General features: G+C 39.8%; 1 protein-coding gene across 10 annotated transcripts in view; it reads right to left on the bottom strand.

Annotated features, from left to right (window-relative positions):
• Positions 1-1,854: 1,854 nt before the first annotated feature.
• LOC108627417 (leucine-rich repeat-containing protein let-4) overlaps positions 1,855-10,986 on the bottom strand; it is a 171,579-nt gene continuing 162,447 nt past the window's right edge. For all 10 annotated transcript variants that reach the window (XM_026815583.1, XM_018028649.2, XM_026815582.1 and 7 more), the window contains 3 exons: positions 9,808-9,988; positions 8,609-8,748; positions 1,855-7,626 (listed from right to left, as the gene is read on the bottom strand). In XM_026815583.1, coding sequence (XP_026671384.1) covers positions 7,364-7,626; positions 8,609-8,748; positions 9,808-9,988 — 584 coding nt within the window. In that variant the 3' untranslated portion in view covers positions 1,855-7,363. The remainder of the gene's footprint in view (positions 7,627-8,608; positions 8,749-9,807; positions 9,989-10,986) is intronic.

The raw sequence follows: 10,986 nt of genomic DNA, 5'->3' as shown, positions 1-10,986 counted from the left end.
TTTAGAGTGGGGGAGGTCACGGTTATGAGTGAAAGAATATTAATTATGGACCGTTTATTTTGAAAGTAAGTCCATTTTTTTTTTATTATGAGATATCACATAATTTGCAATTAATTTAGTATAAACTTTTTATTTATAACTAGTTAATATTTGATATTTTAAAAACTACCAATGCTTTGTTCAATTTTTCAATAAAATTGGTTAATAAAAGAAATTGCGTAGCGATTATGAAAATGGTGTAAGTCCAATTTCCATAGACATAAATGGCGAGGGGTTACGTGGTTACATTTGTTTTAATTCACGTATCTAAGATAACTTTACTTATTTTATTTTCTTGCAAAAATGGATGACTTCATATTAACATCAGATAGTGATACAGGTAAGAAAATGCCAAGTAAAGAGCATAAATAAATAATTGCATTACCTTATGTTATTAAGATTAACAATATATAAATATAATTAACGTTCAAAATAAAAATTACTACTTCTATTTTATTTCTTGATTCTTTATAAACAAAATTGTTTGTACAACTTTCTCCACGTTTTCGTTAACAAATGAGCACTGCTTATTCTGGGAGTAGTGGATAGGTTAATAAATGAATAAACAATAATATACATTTTCAACAAGATTTTTATTTCACTTTTAAATAAGTTACAGAATACAAAAATTTGATATCTGTACAATTTTATTTAAAACTAAGCAATGTACAATAAAACAAAATGCAACTGATTATCCATCTTAATGTAAGGCCTAACTGTCGCCACTTAAAGGTGAAAGAGTAGTATATAGAAGTGATTAGGGAAAGAGCTTTTAGAGAAGCTCTTGATTCATAGTGAACTGATACATAATAATCCACCAATGAAATTAAAGCTAAAAATTCAAAGAAGCTGTTAATGAAGGATAAGAAATAATTATATAAAACGAAAACACTTACTTCAAGCTATTCTATAAAAAGACCACTTACAATCCACAAATTGATAAAGAAATCACAACGAGAGAAGAAGGAAATTGTTCTCTGGACTTCTCAACTTCATCCACTGAGCCATTCCAATAGAAATCAAGATGTCAGCACTTTTCCATAAGTCTGACACGATCTCATAGACGTCATTTGGTCAAGCAACAGATTTTAACACAATAAATTCCAATATCTCAGTCTCTAGCGAAATTAGTTTGACGAAACCACTTTGACCAATCGCCATTTGTATTGGAAATTGACACATTTACCATAATCTCTCGTGGCGAGCAGTAGAACTAGACGAAGTCATGCGCAAAACGATCAAAAACTGTAAAAACTGAACTGTGTCCGAGTCCGGTCCCAGCCAGCGTTGAGATATTTTTTACCTCGGCCGGAAAGTGGGGACGACGCGATAATGATGAGGATCAATAGTTGGTGGGGGTATGCAGTGATTTTCACGGTAGCGCTGCGGAGAGCTTCGCGAACGCGCATAAGCACGCATGAGGGGAATAGTAGTGGGGATCGAAATACGAGCGAAAAATAGGGGAAGCGAGACTCGAGGTAAAAAATATCTCAACGCTGGTCCCCGCATCTCAATGCTTTACTGTGTATACTGAATCGTGTGGAGGGGGTTCGCTGCGACCCCCACCACCTTCCAAGCTGCGCGAAACGCTCCTAGACACTCGGGAACTCAGGTATAATTAGCAGCACACTCGCCATAAGGAACCCAGCGCGGTTAATTCAAATACATGAAATTTTCATTTACTTTATACTTTTCGTACACATAAAATCAGAAACGAAAGTTGCAACACAAATATAAAATCACTTGGCCAGATGTAATATAGAAGCTGAACGTCCAGAGAACACATAAAACTGTAAAATCGAGGATACAGCATAATTCTGATCGCATTATGCTTAGGTACATTTTATTTGTTTGAAGGTTTCACATATACACGTTAATTGTTAACGACATAGTAAACGATGACATATAGACATTAGAATCTGAGTTTAGACGCCCGCGTCGCGGACCGCCGCGAGAGAAAGATGCTTCGTAATACATACATCACGTAATAATTATACCATCTTAATAATCACCATATACATTTATAATACGTATGTAACAATATTTATAGACATATACAGACGAACTTCGTGTATATCTGTGTTATACATCATTTTTTTTTTTATATATATATATATAGAGATTTATACTTAATATTCATACGTTTGTAACACCGATATGTCGTTTTAGGCATGGAGATTTCACGCGTGTCTGTGTAAAACCGTGTGTGTCTGTGTAAATCGTGTACGTAGTCCGTGATAATAAATGCACGCATAGATAGTAGAATCACTCGCGTCTCAAGATCACGCGATTTTTTTTTTTAATACCTAACCTTAATGAAAGGGGTAGACATAACCTATATAGGTACTATCCATCGTGTTTATCGATAAAATCGTTAGTGTATATGTTTTGCGTGTACTTGCGAGCTGCACGAGCAGCGTATACAGTAATAATTATAAGACGACAGCTTGGTGCGCACAGGTAACGAAGCGGACATTATGTAGAAGAGAGCACCGAGATCTCGACGATTGAACGAGGGACGTTCATAGCAAAGTAGAAATAGAGAGGACTGGGGACTGAGGAGACTGGGGGGGGGGATTAGAGGTTTAGAGGTTAGAATGAAATGGAGGCTTCGCTCTGCCTCCATTTTGTTAAAAGTGTCACGTGGTTCTCTCACCCGCCACTCACTTCTCACGATCTTCGATCGATTCACGCTTACAGGTATCTCACGTGGTTTTGTGGTACACGTCGAACAATTTCTCGCGTCTCAGAGTATTACGCGCTACGATCGAAATAAATATATACGTATCCATATTATATATGTATAATAATAATAATTATAATAATAATAATAATAATAATAATAATAATATATATATATGGCTATGCCGCGCACGGCTCGTCGGCTGCGCCTGCAACGACCCCGGCACCACTGTAAGACACTGTACAAAAATACCGCTTATAATAATTAGTAATAATAACAACGCAGCCGGCGAGACTGAAAACCTACGGCGATCAAAGATATGTCTCGACATGGTTCTTCGGGTTTCGTCCCAAGAACGCGCGGATACGCGCGCGAGGGACTGGCCCAGTTCATCGTTTCTACGATCACCTAAGAGAGGATATGTTTCGCTACATGAGCCAGGAGTACCGACGCTTTTCCTTATGCCAGCCAGATTTTGTTGGTCGAATTTATCAAGAAAAACTGAATTTTAGTCGGCCTCAAAGAATAGTAAAACCAGATCTGATAGGAAATAAAATGAATCAAACCTATACTCTATTTCCCGAGTGACTAGGAGTCGGCACGGTTCAGTTTTCGGTCGTTTTGCGCATCTCCCACCCATATTTAGCAGTTCCCAATACAAGCGTGTCCTTATTGTCCTACTGTGTATAATGAACCGTGGTCGGTGGCGAATAACGCGTGGTGGGAGGTCCGAGACTTTCGCTGCGGCCCCCACCACCTTTAAGCTGCGCGGAAGGCTCCTAGTCACTCGGGAAATAGAGTAATCTAATACTATTAGTCAAATAACGAACCGATAAATGAAGGTCGAATTACTCGTTTTTAAATAATCGACCATTTGGTAAGAAAAAACCTAAAAAAATAGTAAAACCAGAAATAAAATGAACCAAAACTGACCTAATTCTATTAGCCGAATAACGAGCCAATAAATGAAAATAGAATTACTGAACTCGTTTTTAAATAATCGACCATTTGGTAAAAAATAAACTGAAACGGATCGATACTGAGAGAAAATGGACCTCAGCTCCCTTCGATTCAGTCTTTAAGGGATGTAAACTCCTGGCTCACGGGGTGGGTGTTCTACGCTAACCTTACTACTCTCTTCATTTAAATCGACAACCTCATTGAGTGCGGAGTCATTAGTAAAACCGAATGAATCATCACTTAATTCTACTCAATTATTAATTGCATTCAATTTTCATATTCAACGGTACGACCGATTCAATTAAAACTACATCAGATAAAATTGCACGCAGCGCCACTACCGCAGTCAATGGGTTTATTTCTGTTCTATTATAACGTCCTTATGAATTTACAATTGTTAGCGATCTGTTGTACCAGCGGATGGAAAAGTAGGAGCCTGGATGAAACTGAAATGTCGATATGCCTCCTGCGGATCCTAAGCTATGTGTAGGGCCTGCAGAGAATTCCACTCGGCGTATCGTTCCTGAACTTAATTTCATTTATGCTTGAGAAAATTTTAATTCGAATTCTGCTATGGAGGTTTGAGGATATAAACGAATAATAGATAAGGATTTAAGGAAATAGATGAACGCAATAGATAAGAGTTTAAAGAAACATACAAATCCATGAGGTTAAGGAAATAAACGAACGCAAAAACTTGAATGATGAAACGAATTAAATTATTCGCTGGTACGACAGAACGCGAACAATCTGTATCATCGTACGGATTGTTAAAAAAAGATTCACTGGATATATATATAATATATAGGTATATAATATATCTTTGATGATCGTAATAATGTGTATATATGTATATACGTAACGTATATATATTATGTATATATTAACAAATAAATTCTCTTAAATCTCATACGTTCACGATATGTATACGATTCTTTAGAGATTACAATGAAGCCTTAGATCGATATTAATAATTAACTGTTATCTTACAAGTTAAATTTTTGGGCGTATAAATGATATGTGTGTGTTGTGTGATACCGACGCGACCATTCGTTCCTTAACGATCGAAGGATAGGAGGAGTTCTTTTTTAACGATCCCGTTTGATGCAATGCAGAAATTACAGTTATCGACAGGCAATATTGCAGAATAATCTGATCTGAGTTCGAGGCTAAATTTCCGAAAACCACCGAATTGGCTGAAATTTTGGAAATAGATTATGCTCTGATAAAAATAATGATTGCGAGAAGGATTTTTGTCGACTTGAAAGAAAAATTTGTTCCATTTCAGTCATTTCCTATGTTATCGACACAGTTGTACTTTACTTTTGAAAAAGTCTATGAAAATTTTTACGGAGGTATCAGGATTTTCGTAAAAACAATAGAATGTGTAATAAAAAAGTATAATTCTAACGTAAATTAGGGTGAATCTCTCGACGTAAATTCAAATCCCGAGGATTTTTAGCGACTCGAAAGAAGAATTTGTTCCAATTCAGAGTCATTTCCTATGTTACCGACACACTTGTACTTTGCTTTTAAAAAGTGTATGAAAATTTTTAAGCAGATTTGAGGATTTTCGTAAAAACAAAAGAATGTATAATAAAAAAAGTATTATAAGCAGCTATATTTCCCTGATTCTCTGCTCTCAATATACATCAGACTCTTTTTATGCTGTCTTTATTATTTATTAGAATTAACTCCATTTCTCTTAACCATTCGATGTCATTATCAGAGTCACTGATTTTCTTAATTGAAAACAGCAGATTCTCTAACTCGCTTTCAAAGCTGTTTTGCGTATTCCCGCGGTTGTAACTACGTCGGTAATGTAGGCAATGACACTCAAACGATAAAAATCTTTTTTCGAGTCACGAAAAATCCATCTCGCAATCATAATTTTTACCAAAAAGAGACATATTTTCAAAATCTCAGCCATTTTGAAGCATGCGGGTTTTCGGAAGTACAGCCGAGTACGAAATAAAAACGTTCTGTATATCCTTTCGATCTTCGGAACGATGGCTCGCATCGTGACGTTACTCTTACGCTAAACTAACTCGTAATATTAATCACCTTAACATGAAATTACTCTATTAATTGTGAAACACAATTTACTTTCCACGTGTCATGTTTAATGTATTTTTTTTTTTATATTAATATCCTTGCGCGATACGTAACAGTTTACGAAAGGTGTTCGATGGTTATTTACCGTGTGTCGCCCGACAAATATTTGCAACCGACCGGTTTCTATATAAGACTATATGCAATAATATTGTTACTTCTACGTGCTGAGTTTACGTGCAGGATTTGTCATCGTACTTTCCACGTTTCACGATTCGCAATAATCGAATCTAAAAATATCCTACGTGTATAGATATCAATATTACTTGACCGAGGGGTGGTGGTGGTGGTTGTGGTGGTGGTGTTGGTGGTGGTGGTGCGCGCTCATTCGTTCAATGAGCTTCGAACACGTTTCGCAACTCGAAATATTACGAGCAATGTCCGCACGTCGCAATCTGTGTAACCGTTAGAGGAGTGGGAACTCAGAGCGCAAAATTATTTAAAGTTGACCGTGCTTGGCAAAAGCGTATGCAACTGCGACGTACCCGACGATCATCTTCGCGGCGTTGCTGAGAGGTCTACCCAGGAATGGGTTAAGAAATCGCTCAGGACGGTAGTGGGGATGGCTTCTTCTCACTCCCACCATTGGTAGGTTATCCCCACTACCGTCGTGACGGATTTCTTGCCCCATCTCTCTTACTAACCGTGATCTTACCGCGCACGCGCGTCAGGCCCGGGGCAGCGGGACCACAAAACAAAAAGCTACGAACCATTTGAATGATAGCTACGTTTCTCTCTGCGTATGTATGTATGTATGTATGTACTCTGCCGGAATTGACAAGTGTCGGCTTCCTGTTGAGCACATTACGTTTTATCAACCGTCGTTATTTCATTTCGACCGCTCCTTTCTAAATGGAGTTAAACACACCGAACGATCTCAAGATATCAAAGACGCCAGCTGAAGAGCGCGTCTGATCACCGCCATTGTTACTTTTCACGAACGAAATTCCGATCGACCCTGAACTCTCTCAGCAACGGACCAAACCACTGGAAAGATCTATCGATTCTATGCACTGGGGAAATATTGCTGACGGGAGACTGCGACGTGGGAACGTGCAACATCAAGAAGAACGTTCTCAGGAACGCGCTGATATGTATAAGATGAATGTCCGCGGGTCGTAAAACGGTGGCTAAATTACAGACATTCGAATTCTCTATCGAGCTTTACTACCCCGCGAGTTTACGCGAACTTCATTTTTTTTTTTTATCATTTTTTTAATTAAACATCCAGAAAATACTTGGCAACGATCTTGATATGTAACGTTCGGTGAATAAAGGCTCGTACGACATTATGCGAGCAATTATGTTCACCCTGTTAGCTCGCGATCGAAATTTCCTCGTCTCCCATTTTACTTCAAACGAAATTTCATAACCTCAAAAATGTATAATTCGAATCACGAGGCTTTTGGTGTTGCAATTGTTTAAATTTATGGGTAAATGAAGGAGTCGTCAATCGGCGTCACGTCTCCGCGACCGTGGCGCCATTGACCGACTCTAGCGAACGAAGGAAACGAGGAAATTGCCGCGTTCGTGAATCAGTGGTACAGATATTCGGGTAGGCGATCCTGATTAAAGTATAGCGATGGCTGTGATCAGTACCTGAAGCACCGTTTCCACGTAGACGCAGCCGGACGCTGATGAAGTCCTCCCGGCGTTCTTGCCTACGCAGCCCATTCTCTCCAACGGTATGTTCTGCACGGAGTACTCCCGGTGCTCTGCTGGCATCGTGCACACAGTGTGCTTCCTCGACATCCTCTCGTCATCCTTGTCCTTCAGGTTCCCCAGCCAGACCGAATACCATCGCAGCTCGCAGTTGCAGATCAGTGGATTATCTGGAATAAATAAGAAAGGACATCTTTAGAAATGATACACGAGATCTCATGGTGGAAAGACATTAGGTGGGTTTTTTCGGTGGCGCCATTTTTGTTATCTACTAAGGTCTTATCGATTTTGTTGCCAAAAATAAAAACTGATGAAAACAACTAATATCTCAGGCTGGCAGTTGTAAAATGGGGGATGGTAATACTAAAAAATTGAATATTTCCTATCATCAGCATTGAAAGTTATAAAGTGTCGCAATGTTTAGCTCAGCATGAGTTCTCATTATAATGACCGAATGTTCGAGACGTAGTTGAGGAATTATTAACAAAAAAACTCCGACCAATCAGAGCGCTCGATTGGCGCGATCTCCCAATCGGGAGCGTTGACTCGGATCCGGACTCGGATTATTTGTCATTTTCTTAAAACGCTTCGTATTGAGTGAAACGGTTGTTCACGCATCAAAGGCCAGACGTCCAGATTCGAGCCAACGCTTCCGATTCGTAGCTCGCGCTAACCGAGCGCTCGGATTGGTCAGGGTTTTTTGTTAATAACTCCTCAACCACGCCTCGGACCACTTTTTCGCTAAGGAAAATGTTGTTCAAAATCACTTCAGGAACCACCCATTTCAATATCTTACACTAGTTTTGGGACAAAGAGAAAAAAAATTATGGTGCTCATAAGAAAAATCCCTTAAATCCTTGATTTGAGCTGTCCAATTGATCAAGAATTCTAACTCTCCTAATTCTTATAATCACCAGACTTCTGATTCGCTTGACATTTTACTTTTTAATGAAAATGTTTGAAGAGTTTTTAACGAACGGATGAATTTCAAGTGGGCAGGTGCTCGAGGAGTAATTACGACTAGAAGACGTTAAGGGGTGCCGTTATTGAGAATGAAAAACGTGCTGGTTCAAAGACGTCTCTTAAATCGTAATTACTGCCCAGCTTCTGTAAGGTTCGGTGAACGAGGCTTCAAGAGTCCTTAGTGCTTACCGGTGATATCGATGTGCCGTAGGGTATCCACGATGTTCTCGATCACCTCCTCTGGTAGCTCGGCGATCTTGTTGTTCTGCAGGTTCAACGTCTCCAGGGAGTTTAGGTTTTCGAAAACCAGGGTCGGCAGTACCTTGATCCTGATAACAAAGAAGATAGAACACTCCCCGTTACGTGATACGTAACTCTGTGGGGCGAGCCAGAATTATCGCTTCGAGAACGATCTTCACTTGAAGCTGAAGCTGCAACGATTCTGTTTAGTGAGTCGTCTTTACTTCAATCATCGAAGATACAACTCTAACGTGCTTATTAGATCTGCAGGGTCAAGACTGACGAGGTCTAGAAGACTGCATGAGTGGCGAAGAAGAAAACCAATGCACATAGAAAATAATAAATAAGGACAAGGACTCTCAAGGCAGAAATTAACCTAGACAAATGATTGTAGAAGTTAAGAGACAAACTAACTAAACTAACCTAAGTGGATCATGCGAGATTGCCAAATGCCAAAGGTTGTGAAAATCAGAATGAAAATCAAGAAACAGGAAACAGATAATAGCATAGAACTAGAAACACAGAAGACCTAAAAGGACACGTGGCCAACCAATACAAAATCAGGCATGGCCAACTCATTTCTCCCTACTCCAATAGCTTTCCCCACCTCGTACCATAATCATAGTAATACAGCCGACCATAATACGTTCACACTACTTAACGCATCCCCACCTAGGCTCCCGCTGAAGGTCGTGTCGCGTGCGCGACACCTTTGGCCATGCCTGTAGTAAATTCTCAAGAGTATTAAATTAAAGCATTAAGAAAGTACAGAGGAAACAATTAATATTCACGAAAGAAATTCAAAATGTCGAATTTACGTGTAAAAATAAGGTACGCGGTGCCCGACGGCAATGCTGCCCCCTGACGGGCCTCAAACTTGCCTTCGGGCCGCTACCGCGCCCCTTGATGATCAATCTCAAAGCGATATTATACTTGCGGTCCCGAGAATCTAGGACCGTTTCACACAGCTTGAAAGCTTGTAGAGGTCGCAGCGAACTCCCTCCACACGGTTCAGTATACACAGTAAAGTATTGAGATGCGCAGAACGATCAAAAACTGAACTGTGCCCGGTCCTAGACTCTCGGGACCACGAACATAAGTGCTGGTTCGCCCCGTAAGGAAGTTACCCAACGAAACGAGATAATTACAAATTTTTCTGAAGATTTAGGAACGTGATGGAGTCCCCGTATCCAGTGAAAGCGTCATCCGCTACGGCGCTGATGTTGTTGGCTTTCAAGTCGAGGTGGCGAAGCCGATGCAGGCGTCGCAGAGCGTCGCTCGGGATCGAGTGCAAATTGTTATCGCCCAGTCGCAGATACTGCAGGTTCTCTGCAATCGCGTTAAAATAAAATACGCGTTCAGCGTCGAACGTGTTTTTTGCGAATTAACGTGGACGATTCCGATGGAAATTAATCGCACGAAATTCGTTTGAATCGCGTGCGACCAACGAGTTCTCGCAAATTTCGTTATCGTCCGTGTAATCGTCGATCGTGATCGTACTTTTTAAAATTTACGCGTTTCGAAACAAAACTGTGTAAAATATTCAACGCGGCCGCTCGTATATATTATGTTTCATTAATGCGGGACGGCCCGGGGAAATATTCGGGAATAATTGAAAGGAATTTGTTGAAAGATAAATAAAATGAAGGCGGCCACGTCGGCCGATTAATAAAACATAACAGAAACCGAGTTTCCTTTGCCGCGGCAAATTACATTTCGCCCGAGCTCGCAGTTACTTTATCAGAAAACGCGTTTAATGCCTCTCCTCCCCCTCCCCCTCCCCCTCCTTTCACCATCAACGCCGTTGATCAATACTCGAAATAACTTAAATACGCAAACGTTTCCCGGGGAATTAAATTGTTCTGAAATAAAATTGTTTGCTCGGTCTTATAAAAATCGGTATAACGTCCACGTTTATTCAAAAGACAGAGTCAATGAATAACGGTCGGTTCGATCGACTCTCGGAGAGTTGGTCATATACTTGAAACGAACGGCGGACTTCATTACATTAGCATAGAGAACTTCCGAGTACGGAACTAACTTCGCATCGGTGAATTTCGCAAAATTTTTTTTACTAGAAAGTCGTCGACCGAGTTGGCAAAGCAGCCATCCCTTTCAAGAATATTCTTTGAAAAATCTACTAGCATAATGCGCAACGCGTTTGATCTCTCTGTGAAAATAATTCAAACTCGGTCGCAAAATATGCTAGTTATTTCTTTATAAAAGGGATTCGTACTCCGAACTTGTTTCTAGGAAATTTACACAACGACAGATTGAAAAACAAGCAGATTTTTAAGGATGTATAGGTTATATACGTAAATAATGGT

This window comes from Ceratina calcarata, unplaced genomic scaffold (genome assembly GCF_001652005.2).
Source record: "Ceratina calcarata isolate Rehan_Ccalc_2016 unplaced genomic scaffold, ASM165200v1 scaffold470.2, whole genome shotgun sequence".
Lineage (NCBI taxonomy): Eukaryota > Metazoa > Arthropoda > Insecta > Hymenoptera > Apidae > Ceratina > Ceratina calcarata.
This window is presented reverse-complemented; position numbering and strand designations above follow the sequence as displayed.